At 39.7% G+C, this 25,309-nt stretch overlaps 3 protein-coding genes across 5 annotated transcripts in view; 2 read left to right on the top strand and 1 right to left on the bottom strand.

The window, feature by feature from the left end:
• The window catches only part of doc2a (double C2-like domains, alpha), a 40,051-nt gene extending 39,618 nt beyond the window's left edge, over nt 1-433 (top strand). Inside the window, exon 10 of the mRNA XM_026325531.1 lies at nt 297-433. Within this exon, the coding sequence (XP_026181316.1) occupies nt 297-433 (137 nt within the window). The remainder of the gene's footprint in view (nt 1-296) is intronic.
• A 5,393-nt stretch (nt 434-5,826) lies between these two features.
• LOC113141521 (zinc finger protein 358-like) lies at nt 5,827-10,060 on the bottom strand. Of its 2 annotated transcripts, XM_026325991.1 has the most exons (3): nt 9,821-10,060; nt 7,381-8,467; nt 5,827-6,853 (listed from the first exon to the last, which is right to left on the bottom strand). In XM_026325991.1, exons 1-2 carry the CDS (start codon nt 10,011-10,013, stop codon nt 7,416-7,418), a joined length of 1,245 nt encoding a protein of 414 aa, XP_026181776.1. In that variant the 5' UTR covers nt 10,014-10,060; the 3' UTR covers nt 5,827-6,853; nt 7,381-7,415. The 2 variants fall into 2 exon arrangements, with proteins under 2 accessions (XP_026181776.1, XP_026181775.1); XM_026325990.1 differs by having other exon boundaries at nt 5,827-8,467.
• A 2,187-nt stretch (nt 10,061-12,247) lies between these two features.
• On the top strand, nt 12,248-24,403 carry LOC113141116 (trafficking regulator of GLUT4 1). Of its 2 annotated transcripts, XM_026325341.1 has the most exons (6): nt 12,248-12,498; nt 14,614-14,711; nt 19,286-19,581; nt 20,229-20,518; nt 20,825-20,957; nt 21,877-24,403. In XM_026325341.1, the coding sequence occupies exons 3-6, from the start codon at nt 19,344-19,346 to the stop codon at nt 21,891-21,893; spliced, it is 678 nt and encodes a 225-aa protein (XP_026181126.1). In that variant the 5' UTR covers nt 12,248-12,498; nt 14,614-14,711; nt 19,286-19,343; the 3' UTR covers nt 21,894-24,403. The 2 variants fall into 2 exon arrangements, with proteins under 2 accessions (XP_026181126.1, XP_026181125.1); XM_026325340.1 differs by lacking the exon at nt 14,614-14,711.
• The last annotated feature ends 906 nt before the right edge of the window (nt 24,404-25,309 follow it).

The raw sequence follows: 25,309 nt of genomic DNA, 5'->3' as shown, positions 1-25,309 counted from the left end.
AGAAACCCAGCAGTCAAAAAACACTTTTTATAGGAGATCAGAGAGTGTGTGAGTAAAATATCACAACATAAATGGAACATTTGTGACAGGACCGCTCTCTGATTCAACTGAGAAAATACTGTAGCTGTAAATATTAATGAATCTAACACATGCTGTTCACTAGTGTTTGGCAAAGCTGTTTACTGAAATCCTATGTGTGTTTGTTATGATTATTACTGCATATTTGCCATCTGTGTTACTGGTCCAATTCCCTTTATTTTAGAAATAAGTTCTCATTGTTTCTTGCCGGTGTTTAGGAGGTGTCTGTCTGAGCTGTCACTCCCAGGGTGATGCCCTCCGTCACTGGATGGACTGCCTGAAGAACAAGGGCCAGAAGGTGGAGCGGTGGCACATCCTGACCAATGAGCTGCCACAAACCGTCAGTCATGACTAACCCCGGTGCATCATCCTCCTCACATGCAGGCTGTCATTATCAGGGATGACACGGTTGAAAGAGATCCTCTGGTTTCTTTACGCACTTCAGCAAACTTCACCACAGGAATCAGCAGTAACTGACAGGGAAGGTGTATTATAACAAGCGCCACCATGACGGTTGGAGAGCGGAGTGAAGCTGGAGCAACATGGTGGTGTGCCTTCATTACTGATCAGTGAGTCATCCAGAAGAAGAACCTTGTTGGCTTCACTAACATTGTCAACATCTCACCTGCACTCAGCACCACGCAGCACATAAATACATAAATGGTCTAGACCCATACGCTTGACTTAAGAGGGGTGGAACTCACAAAATAAGAAAAAAGAAAGCACAGCTGTAGGCTTCTGGCTAAAATTAATCTGCATGCTTTTTTCTACAACAGCCTATATATTTTTTATCACACGTCCTGTGGTTTGTTTTGAGGAGCACTAAGTCCCCAAAAGGTAGAAATTCATATTATGTATATATATTTTTCCCATTTTGCATATAGCCTGCCCTCAGATTGTTCCTGTCATGATGTTTGAGTCACAGAGGTAAAACATCTGTTTTGCAAAAATAAAGAGCAATTTTTGATAAAACCCAGAAGGTGGTGTAATATCAGTGCAGATCCAAATATATTTGCATAATCCTTACTGACTAATAACATTCTCTGCACACTACAAGATTTGAACACACTTTCTCTACCACGAAGATGTTAGCTAGAACTGTGTCCTTGATCAAAACACTTACTGGTGCTATACAGCAAGAGCAAAGGAAGTTGTTACATCTGACTACCAAGATAGGAAGTTTTCTTGGGGAACAGATGGAACAGTAAGTGCTGCTTTGCGTTTTTAAAGATTGTCAGATATTTATTGCTCAGAAAATCTGGTGAATTGCTCTGTGACTTGAATGTAATGGTAACAATGTAGGGCTACATATCATCTGTCAATAACGTCATTTTAAATATATTTGCATGAAGCAGTAACATCGCTGTTCTGTGTGCTGATGGTGACAACGACTAACAACCTGATACACAACACACTGAGCATCAACTTATTACTAACGTCTCATTCTACTCAGTTCACAGCAGCTTTAGCAGCATGGCCAACGCATGTTGTACAAGGTTTACATGTGAGTATATTAATTCCGAATGTACGAAAAATACATTTTCTGATCTGATGTGTAAGTATGGGCATGTCTTGTGTTGTGCCTTGACTTGTTGAACGAACAACTCAAAAACCCACTGACTGGTTGGAGGTTCCGCCATGATGATGCTGTAGCTACACAAAGGCAGCCTCAAAAAAGCTGCAGAAAAGTGTATAGTGTTGTCTTGTTTTTTTTTTTTTTTTTTTTTTTGTTTGTTTGCAAAGTATTTGCAGGTGTTACATTTTAAGGTTTCACCTGTTTAAAGGGGTGATGACTCAGCTGTACCTTCTGTGTCACAAGCTACTTTATATTGACACAAATAACTGATCGTTTTCCAGTCCCTGCACCCTTACTGTTGCTGCACCTGCTTTCCTCTCTTCCACAATATATGCAAAGGTGAACACTTACAGTGGCAAGTTTAACATTGGAATTCATATTACGTTTTCAAACAGAGACTCAGTGATTTCACATAGATGAAGACAAAAGCAGATATTTAGCCAGTGATTGTTGACGTTACCAGCTGAAATGAAACTGTCACTAAGAGTTTTGTTGAGTCTCCAGCTCACCTAATATAAATTGAGAACCTTGTAGTGTGAACTTCCTTAAATTCCATGAAAAGAGCTGCCAATGTTGAGCTAAACTTCAAACTCCAACACAGTGGATGCACTATTTTTTTATGGCTTTAAAGATATAGAGGTTCATACAAGTGTTTCTCTGTATTTTTAGTGAACTCTAAGCAGTTTGGCAGGGCCTCATGGGAGCTTGGAGGCAGCAGAGTTCTCATTAATCCTTAGAAGTCGCCCAACATGCCGGCATCATCAAAAAAGATACCAAACATTGGCATGGTAAACATTTTTATGTTTATGGGTAATCCAGCCATGCCTTGGGAGGCTAGTTTACAGTGTAATTACTAAAATAGTTTGCTGCACATGCCAATGAGTTCCATCTTATGTTAGAGTTGACAAAGCCAGAGCAGATAACACCGACCTTGAAATGCATCCTTTAAAACTAATCTTGTAGTTTTTAGTAGGGAGGGGGTAAATCTAAAAAAAAGTCGCTCTTTTGATGCGATTTGATGCTGAGATTTCTGCTCTCTCCGTATCACTTCCTGCAGTGATACGGAGAGAGCAGAAATCTCAACACCAACGCATCTGTTGTGATGGCTTACAGCTGCTAAGAGATGATTGCTGTTCAGTGGAGGGGGTTTGTGAAGAAATGATTGAGAGCATGAAAAGACACTGAACATCTACAGACCTTTCAGCAGTTCCAATTTAAATCAACACATACCAGTCAAACCCTAGTTTAATCTGAATTTCCCTCATATCATTTCTGTGATAACTGCCATGCTCCATAACACACGGATTACATCTCTATTGCACTCCTCAGTGAGACTGTGAAATACTGATGCTGATGTTATATCAATGAGTCAAGTCAAGTGGATCTTCCTTTTTTGTTGCATGATGCAAAATGTTAAATGACTCCTTTATATCTCTATTCTCCCCCTGCCTGTTTTTTATTCAAAGTGTTGGATTGAGACATGATGACTGATTCAGGTATGGCTCATGTTAAAAATTCTTGTTTACAGTGTTGTTCATCTTTTATGCACGACTGAATGTATGAATGTGGCTTTCTATACAGTATTGTTGAACTGGTTTTGAACTGATCTTGTGCTTTACAGTTGTTCTTACATTTCTATCGGGTGTTTTATGTACAATAAATTGCTACAATAAATTTGGAATGCAATGCAGACAAAAAACTAACTTTTTGTTCTGATTTTATTCTCCATGGTGTGGGTTAATACTGCCCCCTACTGACATAAAACAGAAGTACAAAAGCATTTTTTTTTGCAACAAGAAACCAGGCCAGACTTTAGCTGACTGTATCATCCATCTAAAAACAAATCACGTCTCTACTAAACATTCAGCAAAAAACCATCTACCTGAATGAATAATTTCAAATCCTACATACTTAGGCATAATATTACAATTCAAGTTACCAGACAAAATATATAAACTACTTTTGATTAAATGTGACAGCGAATTATAGAAGCAGTTCTTTTAAACATTTTATTTTCCAGTAACTGCAACAATAATCTGTCCATGGCTCCAATTCTCATTTGATCATTGAGCAGCTTTAAAAAGTCCCCTTTGGCCTCAAATCAGTAGTAGTTTTCTTTGGTTTGACCTGCACACAGTTTGTCCACCTTGGAGAAGCTGCTGCAGTTCTTCTGTAGATTCAGACTGTTCCAGTGTTTTTCTCCTCATCTGATCCCAGACTGACTCCACTGACTGCTGAGATCAGGGCTCTGTGGGAGCCAGACCATCTGTTGTAGGACTTCTAGTTCTTCTTGTCTCTGAAAATAGCTGTTCATAAACTCTAGTTTGTTCTTTATGGGCTTGTTGTCCTGCACAATGACCCTGGGATCAATCAGACACCTGATGGTGTTGTGTGATAAGAATGTAAAACATCTAAAGCGCCTAAAATGTCTGCACAGTACTGCATGTCTAACAAAGCCATAAAAGTACATTTTAAAATGTACAGTATCTTGCAAAGTTTATTGTGAGATGTGCACATATAGTTTTGTGCCAGAGTTTTGAATCTCAACTTATCTTCTGTGATTGCGTGACCTTCGTCTGACTCTTGTGTGGCCCTGACATGACCCCTGCCTCACTGCTTGTCAGCTTTAAACACTTCCTGCCCTATATCAGTCAGTTCTTAGAGCCATTATCATGAAGAGATGTAGTTTCCCATCTTAGGTTTTTTTTTTTCACTTCTACTTTCACTACTGATGACACACGCTACCTAACTAAAACAAGAAAAAAAAAGCAATTAGGCCCAGTAGCATAAAATACCTGATACATAGTTTAACAACTCACTTTATGTTGTATAACTCCGTTACTTTCCACATTAGATATTACTTAGCCTATATATACTTTACACAGTTCTCACAAGGTGAACTAGTGGAAACGTGTGTGGCCAGTTCTGAAGCGAAGAAGATATGAGACTATCCTTTAAAGTTGAAGCTACTGTATTTTCTAAGCTACAACAAAAATGTCAGATAACATTTGTGAAAACATGTAGCAGATGCTGTGAAACGTGGATGGCTTTTGAAAATGAAAACGATAAAGCAAAAACCAGCACAAATATGATTCCCAACGCCATAAAAAATAAGGTGATATCCAAATGATATGTAGGACAACTGCATGCATGAGTTTCTTTTTAGATTTAAATGTAAAAAGTGACAAAACCTGTAACATTTGTGTATGATTTTAATACCAGGAAACAGTTAAATCAATGTGGTTTCATTGAACATTTAATTTGTTAAACAAAAAAAACAAAAAAAAGGATGTATCACATCAATACAAAATACTGATAACAGAAAAAAAGAGAGATGATTTACACACACACACACACTGTAACTCCTTCTCCTAATCTGTTTAAAGGCTGCACAGTGGAGAAATGATTATTCTTGTTGTCAGCAAGTTGAATGTGAGACATCAAAAATCTATGGTGTATCATTTCTGTAGCCGTTTCCCATCATGCCTCACAATCACTGTCTTCAAACCATTGCCAGGAGTTAGATCGGATAAATTTTAAGCCTTGTAATACTGATTAAAAAATGAAAATAAATAATATATTATTCTATTTTTAATATTGCAGCAATGTCTCTTTCATTAGTATAATTTTACAATACACAAATCTCCAGTATGTCAGCAGCTCAAACTGTCCTCTTCTATAATTATTCACTTTTTTTGGAAACCAGCTCGGAGACAGAGCAGAGTGACAAAACAACAACCTGAGACAGTTCAACATTTTTTCTCTCCACTCAGACCACAAACCAGATGGCCCACACACACATACACACACACACACACCTGTCTCCTGCCACGAAGCTTCAGCTGCTCCACGTCACCACAACCTGATTCGCTACAGCACAGACAGATCTGACTGTCTAAAACTAAGTAACCACTTTATTAGGTACACCCACCTATAACATCTTTACACTACTGCTGTTGCCCATTTGCAAGTGTCTAAAATTCAATGTGATCTGTCCTCTTGTCCCCTGATCCTAATCACTCTTTCCACAAATGACTCAAGAATCAAGTTGCACAGTCATTCAGATGCATTTCCTTGCACTCTAGTAACCTGGTTACTGTAAAACCTGCAGGTACGCAGCAGGTTAGTAATCACGTGTTTCAACTACCTCTGACCTTATTTAGGAATCACTAGCACTGTAGCAGCGCAATCAAAAGGCTGACATTTCACAACCTTTCCCTGAAATTTAGTCAAACCTTCAGCAACAGAAACCAACTTATTTAGACTTGTAGGGGTTTCACTGTGTTAGTTTCAGTCTTAGTTAAAAATGAGAAGAATTATTTCGACACAATTACCACTTGGCTGTCACTGTTATTTCTCCATATGTGTTGTACACATACACGGCCGGGCATCTTTCTCTAAGAGGCTAGAGAGATACGGGTTTTTCAGAGGTGTCAACTACATCAAATTCAGCACAGCCTCTTTTTTGAAGCTCCCTGAAATTCAGTGTTTCACAGTGGTCTCTTGACTACTGTGTTTCTTTTTGACCTGTGGGTGTCACATAAACTGCAGCTAAAACTAACCAGCCTTATTTAAATGATACAGTGCAAGTAGTCTGAACATGGAAGGTGTACCTAATAGAAAGGTAACTTGCTGAAATGTGGTCTTATCTTAGGAATGACTGTCGGTGCTTCTGAGCAACAAAGTGACCAGTTGATAACCACTGTCATACAGTGTTGATATAAGATGGATTCATTTCTGACTGGAGTCTGAAGCCACTTCACAGACATGTCCTTAGGTTTTGTCTCTTATTTCTTTATGTATTTTTTGGTGAAAACTGGTAATGGATCCTATGCAGACTGTCTCACTTGTGGAGAAGGGAGACAGTCCTCAGAGTTATACACTGAGTTATAGCTGAACTGAGCCTCAGCTGCAGTCCGTCTCTGCAAACATTTGCTTTGTTGTCAAACTGATAAAGACAGGAAAAATAAATAACAAGACAAAGATGATGCAAGTGCTACTGTGTAGATGCTCCTTCATGTTGGGATAAGAAAAACAAACAGCAGCAGCAGCAGGAGGAGAGAAAAGTCAGCAGGAACGAAAATAGGTTTTCCTGGGCTCCTCGTCACTCGATGGCTGCCCCTCTGAGGTTCGACAGGTGATCTGTCTGCTGCTGCTTCTCAAAAGCGGAACTATTTTTAACTCTGCTCTCTTCATCCTCTGCAAAACAGGAAGAAAAAAGCCACCACATCACAGAGCTCTATCACAAGCCAGGGAGCTATTAACACTCAGTGTCTCACGCACATTATCACCCACCAACTTTTCATTTTGAGACGTTAAAATGTGCACAATTTTTCTGTGTTATCCGGAAAACACCGACTGCTTCTGCACCGCTGGCTGCTCAGGTTTATGTCGGGGTGCACGACTATTGCGTTGCTCTGATGCCAAGCAAATACGCTTGTTCCACTTTTGCAAATGTAAAGATATTATATGTTGCCTTTTCTCTTATAAGAGTAGCAGTGAAGTCTAATTTTACTATTTTCATAAGAGTGCTTCCCTATGGTTTAAACACACACAATGTGCTTTAAAACTAAGAAGCCAGATTATAACTTCTTAGACTTTAAGAATTTGCATGATAATATGCACAAGACCCTGTGTATTTATTACTATACATATATATTTATAGCCCAGTGGCTTGTGATAGTGCCACCTCGTATCCAAGAAAGCTGAGTAACTAGTCTCTGCACCTCGCTACAGCCTCATTCTCTCTCGAGCGGGCCAATCATGCGTTAGCCACATAGCACATGTCCTTCTTTAGGTGTATCTGCAGGCCGCTGGCGCTGGTGAAGGTCTTGGAGCACTGAACACAGCGGTACGGCTTCTCTCCTGAATGTGTGCGTTTGTGTTTCTTCATGGTGTCTCCATCGCTGAAGGTGCGGCAGCAGTAGGGGCAGCTATACGGCCGCTCCCCCGTGTGGATGCGCAGGTGTCGCCTCAGGTTTCCCCGCTGGCTGAAGCTCTTAGAGCAGAAGGTGCAGCGGTGCGGCCTCTCACCTGTGTGTGTGCGCAGGTGTCGCCGCAGGTCGGCCGACTGCGCGAAGGACTTGCAGCACCAGTCACAGGCATAGGTCTTTCTTTTCTGCTCCAGGTGGAGTCGGAGGCTGCTGGCCTGGCCGAATGCCTCGCCACAGCGGGGGCAGCGATGAACAAGCTCAGGGACGTAACCTGCTATTGCACCGTCATCTGCTGTGGCTGGCAGCTTCTCCTGAGAGGACTTCTTGTTTCGATGAGCTCCATGTCGCTCTGCATGCACCAAAACTGTCCTGTCTGCTTCTGCTCTGTTTCTGGAACTCAGCTCTTCTCCTGGGAGGTGAATGTGTGTGGTCGCTGTCAGAGAATCAGTGTGAGCTTCACTCACTTTATGGTCCACAGGTTCAGTTTTGATCAGAACTGGGGCCCGGTGCTCCTCTCTCAGTGCAGGAATGTCAATGTGGATTTTAGGGCCTGAGATGGAAGTAGGATTCAGGGAGGAATGTGATGGAAGAGGTGATTCTCTCTCAAACGCCTCCTGCTGAGGGTCAGACTTCAGTGCTGCCTCCCTGGACTCTGCAAGCTTCTTATCACCTGGAGGGAGAATCGACCCTGGGGTAGTCTCTCTCTGGACACACAGCAGCTGCACAGGCACCACCTGCTCGTGTCTGGGCTTGGCTGTGTTAGCTGGTGGTGCTCTGGGCTGGTTCAGGGTGGAGTCTGGCTCCTCTGAGCGAGACCTTGGCTCTGGATCATTGGACTGCTGCTCAGGAGCAGCAAAACCAAGACTGGACCTGGTGGACCCTGAAACACCAGATAACAACTCAACAGTCAATACAAAAACAGAAAAAATGATATAGACAATTAAAGCAGGCGCTTCTTCCTCAAGGGCTAAAGAAACGTGGTAAATTATTTTGTGAGGATTTCAATTCTACCTACAACATATACCAACCTACAATTCTTAAAGTGCAAGCTGATTGTAAATGTGAATTGCAGGTACAGTAACATGTATAATCATATCAAACGTAAGAAGTTATATACTCCTCAAAAGAGTATTAATGAAAACCATTCTCAAACACCGTCAGATGCTGCCTATTGGAACCGGAACTATTTACTTTCAGTATTGATTAGCCTTACGGTTATTTCTGAATGAAGCGTTTCATCTATTTATATGTTAGGAAATTTCCCTAAGCTCAAGTTGACATCATTGATCTCATCTTTTCTGACCAGCACTTTCCTGATGCAAAACGACAAAGGAAACCACCACACAGTGACATTTCAGAAGCTGTCACAGGATCATTTTCCACCTAAAAGAATCAAAGAAAAAAAAAAGAGAGAGAGAGATTGCTGCATGTAAACAACAATCAATAATAACTAAGGAAATTGTTTCTGCTCCAGACTACTACTGCCTATATATTTAATACAGACTGTGCCAACGTGCTTTGAGCCTAAAAACTAAAAGTAAACCATTTCACTGTTCAACCTAGAAGAAGCTTTTTGCTTTATTTTTCTGCCTCATTTATACATTAATTAGTGATGACCAGGCCTGAATTACGTGCGTGCGGAATTCCCCTTCAACTGGCAACCTGAATAGGTAGCAGTCCGTTCATGGCTCTGTGTGAAGTGTAATTCCGGTCTATTACTGTGTTTTACGAAGTTTGACAGTGAGAACTAAGTTGGTTATTTGCTCCACACCTGTAAAGTCTCCCGAGCGGAGAACCAAACTCCATGCAATAATGTACGAATTTACAGTGGACATGTATAATGTGAAACATATAACGTTATAACAATAGGATACTTTAAAAAACATTTCGTATCAGCACATTTTAGATGTTAATACTGAATACAGCGAGCAGGTCCTCAAAGCGGTAGCATCAATTGATACTCGGTGCTCGCTGGAAAGAGGAACTTTCCATCCAGCAAAACAGGCACAGTGGCGACAAAAGTCACGTCTGTCTAAAAATTTTTGACCAAGTGTGTTTATTTAACAAATGCCGAGTGTAAAAACGGTCTTTGAAAAAATGCAAAAACTTTGAAAACCGTGTCTTAATCTGCCTTTAGCGTTATTTTCCTTTTGTTCTGTTTAACTGGGCATTTTTGCAGCGCAGTTTTGAACGTCGCTCACTCACGGAGCTAGACAGCTAGCTCGGCCCTTACTCAGCCACTCGGTCTCGGCCTCCAGCAGCAGGATGTCCCGCAGCTGTCTCCGCAGGCTCTCGTTCTCTCGCTTGGTCCTGGCCGTCTCCTCCCGGTACTCGGTCACCGTGTCCTCTACCACGTCCAGGATCTCCTTCACCACCACCGTCAGCCGCTCCGTCAGGTAGGCGTTCAGCAGCTGGAGTTTGGTCATTTTGATTTTGGAACCATGAAAGGCTGCAGCTGCATCCACACCGGAAACAAAACCAGACAACAACAAACGAAACAGGAAACGATCGTGCTATTTTATGTCGATATAATATTCCTTCATAATAAAAGCCAGTTTAAAAAAAAAATTTATTGCAGTCTAATACAAGAAAAAAAATGCATTTACAAAATGAGGTGTGTCCCTAATTTGACTGGACTCCACCTGTGGCAAACTGAATTGATTGGACATAGTTTAGAAAGACACAAGCCTGTGTGCATAAGGTACAGCTCACACTGCATGTCAGGTCAAAAACCAGGACACGAAGTCCAAGGAGCTCTCTGTAGACCTGTGTCATAAAACTGAGATGAGGCAGAGATCAGGGTAAGAATATTAAACATTTCTAAAGCTCTGAGTCTTTCCAGCACAGTGGCCTGTAGTAGTAGTCAAAGGGCTCCCTCTATCCACATCCCTCAACAAGACGCTGAACCCCCCAGTTTCTATGGGCCAGACCATTGACTTGCATTGTCCCACTGATGTGTGAATGAATGAATGAATGAGAAGGGTGATGTTGTACCATTAAGATAGAAAACATTAGTCCATTTTCCATGATGCCTACTTCCTAGAGCTGGTCGTCCAGCCAAGATGATTAAGCGGCTAAGAGAGCCAGGAATCCAAAGTAAGAAAACGTCTACAAGAGCATCATGCTGGGGGTTTGAAGGCTTCTCAGCAGCAAAGACAGACAAAACGAAGAGCTGCTCCAGAGTGCAGTGACTGTGGCAACCCAAAATATGCAGCCAACACAGCAGTGGCACGACTCTGTCTGTCTTTGAGATAACAACACAGTAGTGTGCAGAAAAGTGAATACTTTCTGAAATTCATTTTCTGTCCATGACGAGTGTGTAAATATTGATGTAGAAAACATTAACAGAGGTTGTATTTCTTGGTGCAGGCATTCATATTATTATCTAATGTGTATTTGATTAACCTGAAGTGCTAATCTAACCATGAATACCCTTTCAAACATATAAGGTAAAACCATTTACTGTAAATATCTGTACTATTCCCACTGTTGAATGTGGAGATTTCATGGTGCATTGTTGGGTTTGTGTTCAGTCAGCAAAAACACTGGAGGATGAGGACAAATTCAGGTGCAGCAAGTTATTTACAGTAAATTGTCCAATACAGGAACCTGGCCCATTTTCCTCCAAAATAAGAGTAATGCTCCCATCATATGTTTTTCATATGGAAAATGTGTTTTTAACAAATGGGACTCTATCTTCAAAATCTCTTCTGTCAAAACAGATTTTGCTGTCACTTGTTGTCTTCATGTAACTTAAGCTAAACATGTACTCTTTTTCACAGTTTTGACTAGTTCAACTGATGCTTTATCATTTTCATGGATCGAAACATTCAATGAACAGAAATGACACTCTTTATAAAGGGTACTGCAGACACACATGCAGAATTGAAAATATAAGGTGTAAAATGTCCTCAAAGAACAAAGGAACATTTAACACAAATACTTCCCTGCACTCTGGACTAATAATTAAATATAACATGTAATGCTGTTTTAACTGATCTGGTCCATACACTATGTATATTACTTTTATCAGAGGATCAGTTATATTTCTTTTGCATTTCAGACAAAACAGTCTCACCTAAAGGTCTGGTTAGTAGCTGTGCTGAAGTTTTTGATCATGTCATTTCCCCCCCCCCAAATAAACAGAACAAAATGTTCATTTAAAGGTTTGTACACTATTTCCATGACAACTGGGTGATGTTTAACTCCTGATCACACCCATGTAATCCAATCAACAAAATCTTGAGCTTGTCCTACTAACTGCAGTCTGTGCCTTGGTCTTATACCAGTGTTTTCATGTGCTGACACCACCTGTCCCAGTCTGCCTGTGTAGTAGTTGGATACATTAATAGTGAGAGTCCTGTTATTCACCTTCACCATAATGTGTGAAGAACATGTTCATCAAAACCTCAAGCAAACCCACTAAGCTTTTATTTTGAATGCTTTGACAGACACTGCTTTTACCTTCAGCCAGCTTCACACTGGTGGAAGATGAGAGAAAAGAAGTGACTGTAGAGCCAGTGCTGTATCCTCCTCACACACACATACACACACACACACACACACACAAACACACACTCCCCCTATCTCTGTCTTCGTCTCTCTCTTTCTTAAAGCACCCCTCCCTTCCCTTTTACCTCTTGCAGTGGAACCGAGAGCTGCTGCAGTGACAGCCCACCACTCTGAATCATCAGAAGTGAAAATAAAAATAATAAATCAAATCAAGGAAAATCTTAAAGAGCTATTCCACCTTTTTTTAAGTTTTGGCAGGGTATTTAATCCAGTATCGTGTAACTGATTTTTTATTTTTCTGTACTGCTGCTTCGTCTTTCATCACTGGATTGTACATTCTGTATCTCCTGCAGAGAAAAAATGAACATCATCCTTCAGCTTCCTGTGGACTAGGACCAGGTAAGAACCGATCACTCACTTATGATGATCACTGATCTTTATTTCACATGTTGGGTGTGTAAAACGTGTGCTGCTGCTACCGTAACTCAGTGGGTGTGTCACCTTCCCTCAGCTCCGGCTGCATCACACTTCCATCTGGATTTTTCCCTTTCCTTTGTCTGCCTTTGACGCTTACATCTGGTGCGTTTTTACACCGTGTCTGAGGGAGAGAGAGAGAGAAATTATGCCAAGACATGCTCATGCGTCAGTGTGTGTTAATTATGTATAACGTACATGACTGGAATCCTGCTGCTTTCATGGTGGTGTTGACGTGTCAGGAGTGTTTTATTCTGTTTTTCCACACGAGCAGAAATATTTGTTATATTTCTAGTACCTATTCTCAAATCTTCTAGAAAATGCTGTGAGAGGCCAATTTGGAATCGTTGTTTTCCTTGATAAAAAATATAGAGTAGATAAGACTGCAACCACTGACTATTTAATTATCAAATGTCTTGTTTTTCCTAACTGCCTAAAATGCAAAAACATTCACGACACACGAGAGGCAAATCATCACACTTGAAAAGGCTTTAATCAGCTAAAAACATCAATTCTAAGAACATTTTTTTCTTGGTCTATTACTAAAGCAATTAGTTAATTATCAAATGTTTGGCAGATTTGTTTTTGTTTTGGTAATCAAGCAAATATAATAGATTCAGCATGAAATTCAAGACAAACCCCCACCAAGGCAAGAATAAGGAAAATGTTGAAAATACTAATACAGACTTTAACTTCACTGATTTATGGCTTTAACTAACAATTTATTAGATTCAATTAATCGATCATTAAAATGTCATGAAACAATGACAAGTTCTTCCAAGTTCCTCAGAGGCCATACTGACGTCTTCAGATGTCTTGTTTTATGCAACCAAGTGTCCAGCAGGACATCTTTATATTTGAGTGGCTGAAAACAGCATCTCTTTTCTTCTTTTGGTATTTTTTAAAAAATTTCCTTATACAACTATTCTTTAGTAGTTTCAACTTAATTTCCTGAAACTCAGCCAGTCAATTAATTGACTAAATCAACTTCAGTAAAATATAAAATGCCACAATGAGAGTGGATTAATGTGTGAAGGTACAGCTGACTCCAAAATCAGCTTTGCAGTGGGTGTGTGTGTGTGTGTGTGTGTGTGTGTGTGTGTGCGTGTGCGTGTGCGTGCGTGTGTGTAAGCTGAGGTGGCTGGTCTGACAGACAAGACACCAGTTCAGTCTGAAAGTCAGCAGAATAATGGTCTGCATCGAGGACAGTAATACACTACACGTTTTCGAAACAGAAGGCTGAAGTGCTGACCTGCAATCAGTTGTTCAGTTTTGTACTGGCAGCAGGAGGAAGCAGGAGGAAACAAACAGGTAGCATGGCTTGAGAATACAGCTAGCACCTCCTGAGAAGAATACTGATAACCATGAAAAACACACATTCTGTGGTTTTAGGAGGAGTAATGTGGTAAAACAGTAGGCAGAATAAAAGTAGACAAAAGCAGTGAATCCACTCCAAAAAATACTGATATCAGGTCATCAGGCCCCCCAGATAAACTCTGCTTTCAAAATTCATTTTTACAGGTTAATGATCATTTTGCATCTTTGCCATAGTGAAATACAGTGAGGTAAATAAAGTGTGTTGAGTAAAAGACAAGTTGTTTAAAAATGTTGCAGCTGCAGTCAAACTTCACTCTGGTGATTAATGAGCTCTCTTCAAGCTGCTGACTGGACTCTGCCAAAGATTGCCAAAGTTTGTTAGAGAGGACAAACCACTCTGTCCCATCTCTCTATGACCACTGGTGAACTGAGTTTCTGTATTAAGTGTTTTTATTTTACTTTATGTGCAGCAGTCAGACTTCCTCTGGCCTGATATACTGATAACTAATTTCCAAAAATGTCTTAAAGCAAATGGATCAGTGTCAAAAATATACACTGGCAATTAAAACACAAACAGACTGATTGTGTTTTTAAAAGACAAAAGTTTTTAAGTTTTAAAGTTTAACTTTAAAATCTGGAAGTATTTCACAGTTAATGTTGCGTAGGCCTCCTAAATGTGATGTAAGTACATGAATACCTGTTGTCACAAGATTATTCTTTTAGGTTTCCCAGGTTTACAGACTGACAACAATGAATCTGAATCTGCAAATAAAGTGGAAGTGGATGACACTGACCAGCCATTATCCAGTATTTAATAAAAGGTCTGTATGAAGCCAATACATTAGCGAACTGATGGTCTAACCTCGGCATGAAGTAAACATTATCAGAGCATCGAGTCATTATGCTGCTGCAACAGAGCTAAAAACAACAGACAGTGATGGCTTTAATGGTCGTCTCTTCCTGCTAATTTTCCCCCTTGACTCCTAAGTGTCCAACGTGGCTCGATGCAGCCGACACTAATCCTGCCACTTACAGAAAAAGAACAAAAGCAACAGCAGGTTAATTGCTGTGGGAGTTGGCTGTTTAGACCCCAACTCATTTAATGTTCCTTCAGAGTTTCAATAAAGACCTCTCACCTTTTCTTCAGCACTTAATGTCAATACCAACAAAGGGGCAAAATTTCCATGTCTTCACATTTGTGACGCAGGCAAAAAGATAAAACTCAATGTTCACTTGATATTCACATTGACTTGAGTAAAAAAAAAGAAGCCACCTCAAACTTGCAATGTGAGCGAAAGACAAATACAGCCAGGTAATGAGATGTGAGGGGAGCATGGCCTCCCTTCTGCTGTAGAAATTATGGCCCTGCACAGATGATACATGGTGATCAGTGGGGCAGAGTTCAAGTCATCTGCTGGTTAAATATTCATTCAGTCCCCTCTTGTTCCCTGTGATAACTTGAAAAATATTGTAAAATATTTGAAAACACACAGTTTGCAGTTGTTCTAACTCTGTTTCTTTCTGTTTCTGTTTTTAAGCATCATAAAACACAGGTTTTTGACGATCTCTGTATTGTCCTTTGGCTATTGTTACATTTAAAATGAATGAAGCAGCTTCTTATTTAGAAATATTCCTATTTTGCATATTTAGTTTCATTTTGGTCACACTGTGGCCTTAAAATAATTTTTATAAGCACATTAAAAAAATACACATTTCTGTAGAAAAGGCCCAATCATAACACAGTCACTTCAAAGTGACTGGCAGGTTTGTCAAGAGGTATAAGAAGCCTGTGGATCAACTGTGACTCCCAGGGTGCATTTCACTAACAGCCAGTGACAGAGATTCATATTTTGCTTTTTATGTTTTTTTTATGTTTTTTTATGTTTTTATGCTTTTTTATGTTTATGTTTAAAAGTAAATCTCTGTATATCAGTATGACTTTGAATAATAACTAATGACATATGTTGGAAATCTCAGGTTTGGGAAAAGCACCCTGCATGGCAGCGCCAGCACTGGTGTGTGAATGGGAAATAGTGTAAAGTGCTTTGAGTGCACTTCAGCGTAGAAAAGCGCCATCTATACAAGATCACTTACTGTCTAACATCAAATATTTATTTTTCAGCAACTTGATCTAAAAATCAACCCCTGATGTTAACAGGATATCTATGTAATTTCATGATTTATAATTAGTTTTGTTATTCTGATTTCTAATTTTCAGGGGCAGGACATTGTAACATGCTTTATATTGGATTACACTGCTGCTCAATGGGCATCAGGCTGCTAAAGAAACACACTGCATCAAGAAACATACAGTGATATATTGTTACCTTTGTTCGAAAAGACTCTGCATTTGTCAGCTTTTACAGAGCGAAGCAGCACTGCAGTATTTGATCCATAGGGAGGAAACAGTATAATCCATCAGTCGGGCCGTGGCAGGTCATTACAGTATTCAGTGTGGATGTGCTGCAACACAGCTTTCTCTCAAATCTGTTCTTTAAGAAGCTGTTCATCCTCCAGACTGTCGCTCAGATCAATAAGTCTCTGCATCCATAACATCCACCCCGCAGATCGCAGTAACATTTATTTATGCTGGAAGATACAAGGGCCATGTAATAAGATGTAAAAGAGCTGAGAGCAGCAGTGTGAAGGCTACCCAGGAAAACTATGTTATTGGATTAGTTTATTATATATTTGATTTATTGTGCAATAAAATATTTAACTGAGTCATTACATTTTCACATACTAGTGGAGTAAATAAACAAAAAACAGTATCATTATATATTACATATAAATGCTATTTGAATCTGTACAGTTTCAGAAAGGCAACGTTTTTTTTTATGGTCACACTATTTTTTTAAAATCCAGAAAAAAGCATCAAATTTCAAACTAACTAATGGTAAAAATAGATACAGAAACGGGTTCGGCTTCTCAGACCATTCCTATGGTAACACACAGTAAATATATATTGGTCTCAGCCAATAAAAATAAAAATAAATCACATTGATCTAAAAGTTGCCAGGTGACAAAAGGTAATAAAACTGAAAAATTTGTATTTTTACAGTTTGGAAATAAATATATCTACAAACAGCTCTCACATTCAAAGTCAATGTGTAACTTTCATTCCTAATGATAATATCAATGTTTTAAGTTAATGCCCTAGTATTTCATCTTTGCAGTATGACCTTTATTCTAGATGCTGTCAGATGAAGTCAAACAAATTAAACCCAGATAAAGGCTACGCTCAACCTGATGACAAACGTGACCAGTATTTTATGATGGGACAGGCTGATATATTGATTTCATTCCAGTAATTCCAACTTTTGTTTTTGTAGGATGTGTACAATGTCTAAATATTACGATGTTAATGTGCACAAAAGGACTGTTTTCATTAAGCACTACAACATGCAGTAACAGCTCGCAGATTGAAGTGAGGACCCTGTGTGTCGTCTCCCTTCATTAGTCTCCTGTCTAAAGCTGAAAAAGCAAAACAAAAACAACCAGCCCCATGGAAGTGCAATGGTATACCCCTCTAACCAGTCTATAATTATCCCTCTATAATTAAATACTTTCACTGTTCTTACAACACTGTGCTGACTGACAACATAATGTCCTGTTTTTGTTTTCACTGTCACAGAACAAAAAACCTTCAGTCTGTTTGTATCTCTCCCCTCTTTATATTTTAAACTGGTGTTCAGTGATATGAGACTAAACTCAATCTAACTGATTAGTGGGATGTAAAACAACCAAAAATGAGCTCATCTCCACCTATACCAGAGGAGGCCAACCCACTGTCCTGCTTGTTTCCCAACTGTCCCTGCTGATTACCTGGATCAGGTGTGTCCAGTGAATCAGAAGCAGGAAGACACCAATCAACTTTGCTCCAGCCTCATTTGAGATGATGTGAAACTGGTTGCCTATTCCGGATCTACAAAAATAACCAGAAGGCAGAAATCTCAGCAGCTGGCAACAAGAGACTGCTGAATAAATTACCATCCTAATAAACCCACATAGATTCTAATATTTTTTGTTTGAGGGGATGAAACCTTTCTTCTTCTTGCCCTTTTGGAGAACCAAGCTTGTTTTGACAGGCCTCATAATCCTGGCCGGTAACCTTCAGTGATTTACTAACTAATTATCTTGATTAGCTCTGAACACACACTGTATGCAGTTCAAGACAGAAAAATCTCACTGCACAGCCCATTCAGAAGCTTTTTCAGTCTTTTGACACTAATTCCTGAGCAGATGGAGTTTACCATGGAAATAAGTTCATATTTCCATTTATTTCTGAGCATGTTAAAGACTCCTTTTCCATGTTGGTGCAAATTGAGAGTTAAATTTAGTTGTTTAAACTGGCAAAATAATCTCACCATAGCAACCACTGAGGAGCTGCCAACTCCATATGCTGAGGAGATATTGTGTAATGAGCAACCAATTGGGAAGAGCTGCTAAATTTGGGGCCTTTTATGGCTAAAACTCATACATCTGTGTCCTGAAACTAAAACTCATACATCTGTGTCCTGAAACTAAAACTCATACATCTGTGTCCTGAAACTAAAACTCATACATCTGTGTCCTGAAACATGATTTGTTAAGATTTTGGTGTGCGTCAAAGAAATTCTTAAAAAACAACTCAGTTTCATTTAATGTAGTAAGTACATACACCCTGTACACTTTACCCCTTGTTGCGGTGTACAGCTTCAGTTTTATTTAAGAGCAGGGACATGAGATATCTATCTTTGACAGCAAAGCACAAACAAATGCAATAATGTTCTTTCATTACAGTGCAGCACGTTTAATCCCTCACAAACATCCTGACTCACCCTCAGTCTTTTAATAACACTGCAGTTATTATGTAAAGAAAAAAAAACTGACTATAACCAATATTCCCACCATTCTCACTTTGTTCCAGGAAGTCTAGGGCACAAGTTCTAAAAGTGAATAACTCTCTCAACAAATGGACTTACAAAGGACACCAATCTCCTGTCTCCTAAAATAACACAGAAGCTGAAAAAGAGAAAAACCAACATGATACAACACGGTTTCCTGTTTAATAGAGTCATTTGTTACACGTGAAACACTAACATGATGAAAACAAATTTCAAATGTTCAAATGTTGATTCTCAGTGCGATCAACATTAATAGCTGCTCTTTTACATGAAATAGAGGCACTTCATTGTGTTAATATCCACGTTGGGGTTGCATAAGATTTGGATTCTAAACACTGTATATTTCTAGTGATGCATGCATAAGTGGCTATGGAAGCACAGTAGACCCAACAGGTTATTGAAATGTCTTTCACAAGAAAGCAAAATGCCAAAAAAAAATAATAATAATAATGAATGATCAAAATGATCATTCAATGAGTTTTTAATTCCGTCTGTTTGATCCTTTTCAGATAGCACTTAGCCCTCAGCTTTTCTTCAGCACTTAGCTTTGTCTGCACCGTCGCACCAATGGCCACCAGTCCCACCACTACCCAGCCATCTAGCACCATGGATGAGTCCCAGCAGCTGGATCAGCCAATCAGCACCCAGCAGGATGCTGGAGATGCTGAGCATAGCGCCACAACTTCTCAGCCAGCCAGCACTGAGCAACAAACCGAGCCCCCAGCAACAGACACCAAGGCCAGTCCAACAGAGGAGGAAAAAGCCATGGACCAGCTGACAGTGATCAGTGACAACATGGAGACTAGTAAATACAACACATGCCCTGTACTATCTCTGAAATCTGACATGTTATTTTAGTGACAGAGATTATTCCATGAGCTTTCCTTAATTACCTTAATCCAGTTCTTTACTTTTTGACCCTCACAGTGAAGTTCTATCTCCAAAACGAAGCACTTTTAAAAACTGAGTTTATTTTTACTTTTGTTGCTTGATTTTCTTCTCTATTTTATTCTTCTCCAGAAGTGATTCTAGAGAGTCCTTTTGTTGAACAGGCTAAACAGACAGTAAGCCCAGCTCGAAGCAGTACAACAGAAAACAATGCTACAGCTGTTGCACAACCTGTTAAAGGTTTAATGTGTAATATTAAATCAGCTTTTACAGTAAATACTTTCAGGTATTGAAGTCAGTTTTTAAATTGTATCATTTGTGCATCTGATTCTAATTTTTTTATGTACCTATCATATTCTGATTTATTATAAATGAGGAGTTATTATATGGTTATGTTGTTATTCTCTCTTATTCTCTCTCTTATTTTCTTGTCAACAGTGAAAAGTCAAACCAATAGACTATGCCTCAATGCTTTTGGGCTTCTCTACTCTGTCAGCAGAGCTCACAAATATATAGTTTAGTTTCATTAAAAAAGCATCACTGTGATGTTTCTCTTCTCTACAGGTAATGGCATCGGCCCAGTGATGGTTGACTCTTCTCCCACAGCTCCCTCTGTGTCGCCTAAGCAGCAGGCTAAGCCAGGTGGCCATGCTAATGGTCGCCCTCGTGTGGGCAGCAGGTCTGGCTCGCTGGCAGCGGGCTCACCCAGGCCTTCACTCACTCGCCAGCCCAGCACCATCACAGAGGCCGTTGTGGATGGATCGAAGCCGAGGGACTACCTGATCTTGGCCATCCTGGCCTGCTTCTGCCCACTGTGGCCCATCAATATTGTAGGCCTCACCTTCTCCGTGATGGTACGACCTCAAGTGAAAGTCCAACAAATACCCCTGAGATTATCTGACAATAAAACTCTTATTTTTGTTCATCGCCCAATCTATGCAGGTTATAAACAAGTCCTACTGGATTACTCACCTTGTAAAGGTGTTGGTTAATGTGAACTATATGGTCATGCCAAAAATCAGAGGGTTTGTTTGAATGATCAATAAATTAAAATTAAATTAAATAATTTCCCTTGCGTTACACTACCTACTGTATAATACAAATTTGCACTGTTGACCTATGATTGATATCAACATCTCTTCATCCTCTTTCCTCTTTAGTCCCGAAACAGTCTGCAGCAAGGCAACGTTGATGGAGCTCGTCGTTTAGGGCGTAACGCCATGATTCTGTCTGTTGTGTCCATCTTAGGAGGGATTGCCATCATCACCGCAGCTATTGCCCTCAACTGGGGATGTACGTACAATCCGGCTCTTCTCTTTGATATTACAATCAAATACAATGTTTCTCTCATTTTATGCCCAAACTTTAGCATGACAGTAGACCAAGCCTTTCTAAAATCCGTGAGATGTATAGTAATGTTCTTTAGGCTTGAATGGAGTGCCTTTCAGAGAGCAGGAGAATGGGAATCATCTGGCTGCCAGTGGCATGCCATATTATTTATTTAACATCCGAACACCCCCTCTAAATAAAGCTGCAGTTAACCATCTCCTGTTTATCTGTTGAATGAGTTTGAAAGAAAGAAAAACCATTTAAGGACTAAAGTATGATTTCTGTTTGTTGTTTTATTTAGGATAATCTGTTTTGTTAGGAATGAAGACAGGTGCGTGGTGTATTATACTTTTTTGGTGTGAAAATACTGTATGTAGGCTGTATGCACTAAAACAGGGAGTTCAGGGGAGCACTCAGAAAAAATCTCTTTCACAGTCTCACTGAAACAGTTGTGTGTTCATTATATAAGTTCTGTAAATATACAGAAGCAGGTGGTAAAAACTTTGGACCATTGGTCCCAAAAGGTAACTAATCTAATTTTGGATAAAGCTGGCTGTAGCACACAGAAAAATAATTTAGTCACTGACAGACAGTATTACCATGAAGGCAAACCTGCCTACACAGAGTAATATGGAGTATATTTAAGCCTTCAGTTTTAATGTCTCGTTAATCTTCCTTTATAAAATGTGTTTAACTCTGGCAAACCAAACCATGTCTATGAAAACCAGTTTGAGTCAAACTGGTCTAGGATAATAATATATATAATATAATAGACATTTTTCTTTTTATAACCTGTGATGCAATGTATCATTTCACAGAAGACTATCTGAAGTGTAAAACTACTCTAAAGCGAATTGTTTGTTTCTTTTCTCTCTCTCTCCAGTGATATTAAAATCCTGATAAAACCTCAGGGGATGACAACAGTGACTTCACGACTACACCTAAACCACAACACCCTCCTGTTCTTAAAGCACTATCATTCTCAAGCTCCTGCACCAGATGACAGACAAAAATCTGTCCCTGTTCTTTGCTGTTGTTTCTTGCTGCACGATGAGCATGGTCTGCCTGACGCTCTACCTCCGACACGACCAACAAACCCATTCCTGACACTGACGATCAATTTGGATATGGCATAGGAATCACCAGATGCTCATTTCATTGTGTGGTAGCAGCTTCATCTCCTCCTCAGACTGCTTTCACTCACTGCAATTTTTCTCACTGATGAACACGTGTCTGTTGTCATGGAAATGGACAAATCAGTCTCCATGCTGCAGGTCCTGTAAAGGAGCAAACTGGGGGTTTTCACTTTTTGATGCCAAAAAATTAGAAACTCGGTCTTGAAACTGAACTGAAATTGGGTGGTGCTGCTGCTGAGATAGTTTTCTAGCTGCGAAGGCATGAAAGCAAAAGACAAATGGAGCAACCTGTGATATGAGGAAGCAGAGGATCGTTTCATCATCCACCTGTTCTTGTTGTGTTTATTGTGCACACACACACAAACACAGAGGTAGACATCGTTAATGCTACAGCTTCCAGGTGGTCACTACGCCCTGATGACCAGCATCCTGATGTCACATCTTCTTTCCCATGAAAATTGACAGCTGCAGCAGCGAAGCACTGAAACTCGGTTTTGTTCATATCTCTACAATTTACTAAACCTTTCTGTTCCCAGTTAGATCTTTACAATGTTTGCTCACTGTCCTCCCGACATGGATGAACTAACTGGGACTCCACATCTCATCTCTGGATCCAATTGTTTTGGTAAGCCATAACATTTAGCTCCTGAAGTTCTAGGAAAAACTGAAATATTATTTAAATGATACATTTTTTACAGAAAACTACCACCCTTAACTAAATATATGACGTGAACTACACAGAATAAACCTTAAGAATCCCAGGCTGGATTTTTAGACATTAGTGCCGTTACAAATGTCTTTAACCTGCAGGAATCTTGGGCCTGTGGGAAATGGCATTTGCTAAAACGCTGCTAAAAACTGAAACACAACTTGTCATTACACTGAACTTTAAGATTCTGAACATATAATCACGTTGCCAGTTTGGGGTCTGGCGGGGGACGTTAGTTGCATGTCATCCCTTCCCTTGACCCTGATTTCTTCTCTTTAGGGTCACCTACTGAAGGCATCCACTTCCCAAAAAATGTAAAATTACACAATTTGAGTAAGGCTTCACTTTAAAAAGAATTTTGAATGAGATTGTCTTTTTATCACAGCCTTGTTAGCAGGATCGGAAATGAAGCAGGATTTGATTGGATAGTGAACAAAAAGTGAAGTCACGATGCATCAGAGAGCAAATGGAAATGAAATGGGTGTTGTGTACTGAGTTGTGGTCATCTGGAAGTTTCTGTGCATCTCTTTGCTTGTAAATGATTCCAGCTGAGTCCCGGTGATTCAGACACATTTAATTATTCTGTGTGACCACAGAAGGTGCAGCATTTCCACTTAGTGGACATGAAGTGAGCAGCAATTGATCATATTCTCTCTCCTCTGATGAAGGCTCATCTACAGTAAGGCTTTAGTGCAGTTAGCTCTGAAACCTAAAATAGGGAGTTTTGTTCCTGTTGAAGGAACATCCTGGGCCATAAATAGTTTGTTAGCCTTTTTCATCATTATAAAATCTCACTGGACATAACTCATTTTAACTGGCTGGGCACTGGATGTGACTCTGGCTAAGATGTTGCTCTATTTTAGGTTGATCAGCTGATTAACAGATTGATTTTTACACTTGAATAGAGCTCATCTCGACCTTGTGTAGTCAGCGTTCTCTCAGCTTTCAGAGCCTCAGTGTGATGCTGTGCCAAACACCACAGTGTGTGCCAACCTGCACAGAAACAACCCTCTTGTTTAGCCTGTCTCTGTATAAATGTGTGTGCACTAACAGACACTTTGTGGACAGATTGTTTCTGGTGGACTTTGAGAAGCTAAGCTGTTGTTATGGAACTAAATCAGCCCTTCATCTCAGATACCCTGTGCATGTTTACAGTATTTATTACAGAATGCTTTTACATAAGACTGTAGCCTCATTTAGCAGGCGAACTAACAGAGTAGCACTTTGTAAATAAATAGCCTGAGAAATTGCCCACCAACTAAAGAGATTCCCTTCTTTTTTCTTTGGATTGTCACGGACAGACATAATTGACCTATAATCGACCCCAGGCTGAAAAATGAGCTGTGGAAGATTTCACTGCTGTGAAGATTCAGTGGTTCAGTCGAAGTTTCAAAACAGTGGCACATTTGAATCTAGCAGATGGTATCTCTGCACAGAGGTCAAGCTTATCGGTGGAGGAGTGGAGGGTCCCACAATGCCATATTCACATCATATGAAAAGGATGGTAAACTTGTGAGCCTTCACTATCATTAAACAATTGTTTGTTCGTTTGTTTTATTTTTTTGGGGGGGGGGGGGTCTGAGTTAACCAGTTGTATGTAATTATTTTGCATGTTGATAGACATGATCTACAAATCAGAAACACTTAATTACCATAACTTCAATATGATGTGAACACAGCATGAGGTCACCTCCATCCTGCTTTCACCTTCACCTACTCCTGTAATGTTGTATGTAGCATGCCTGTTTACTAATCACTTATGCACAAAAAAGAAAAAACTAAAACAAAAAAAAACAAAACAAAACAAAAAAAAAAAAAGTGATTCCAGCTCGATGTCAGTACGATTGCTAGCTTTCCTGGGTTTTGCTATGGTAGTACCTGTACACGGTTTTGTATGGAATTTGCTTGCGCTACCTCTCAGAGTTGCCTATAGTGTTATACTGCGCCTCACGTTGATTTACTTTGATGGTTTGAACTGACTGTTAAATTTCTTGTGCACTTGTTTGTGTTTGGCTCTGCTGTGTTACTACAGGATATTTTGTAATTATGATAATGTGCAGGATTTTATTTGTGAACACAATAACAGCACTCTTTACAGCTATTCACCTCTAATTCAACTGGCACCAGTTCTGTAAATAGAAGAATTTCTGTAGTATATAGATATATATATATATATATGAACTGCCCATTAGGAAACAAAATGTCTTACACTAAGAAATGAAAAGTTCTGAGGAAGATTTTAACAGTCAGTCGGGACATCTTTAACAATGTTCAGTTAAATCCTTGAATTCAAAATTCACAGTGTTTGTGCCAAAACTGAGAGAGTGTTTGAGAACTTGAACCACATTTCACATTCGATAATGAAGCAGCAGAGCTCAGTATTCCAGTGTGTTGTGAACTATATACAAATAAACTAGGTTTCTCTTGTATAAACCAGTAGCAGGAACTACAGAAGAGAAAATCATGACACC

The sequence above is a fragment of the Mastacembelus armatus genome, chromosome 8, assembly GCF_900324485.2.
Source record: "Mastacembelus armatus chromosome 8, fMasArm1.2, whole genome shotgun sequence".
Classification (NCBI taxonomy): Eukaryota; Metazoa; Chordata; class Actinopteri; order Synbranchiformes; family Mastacembelidae; genus Mastacembelus; species Mastacembelus armatus.
The sequence above is the reverse complement of the archived record's forward strand: the minus strand, read 5'-3'. Positions and strand labels throughout refer to the sequence as shown.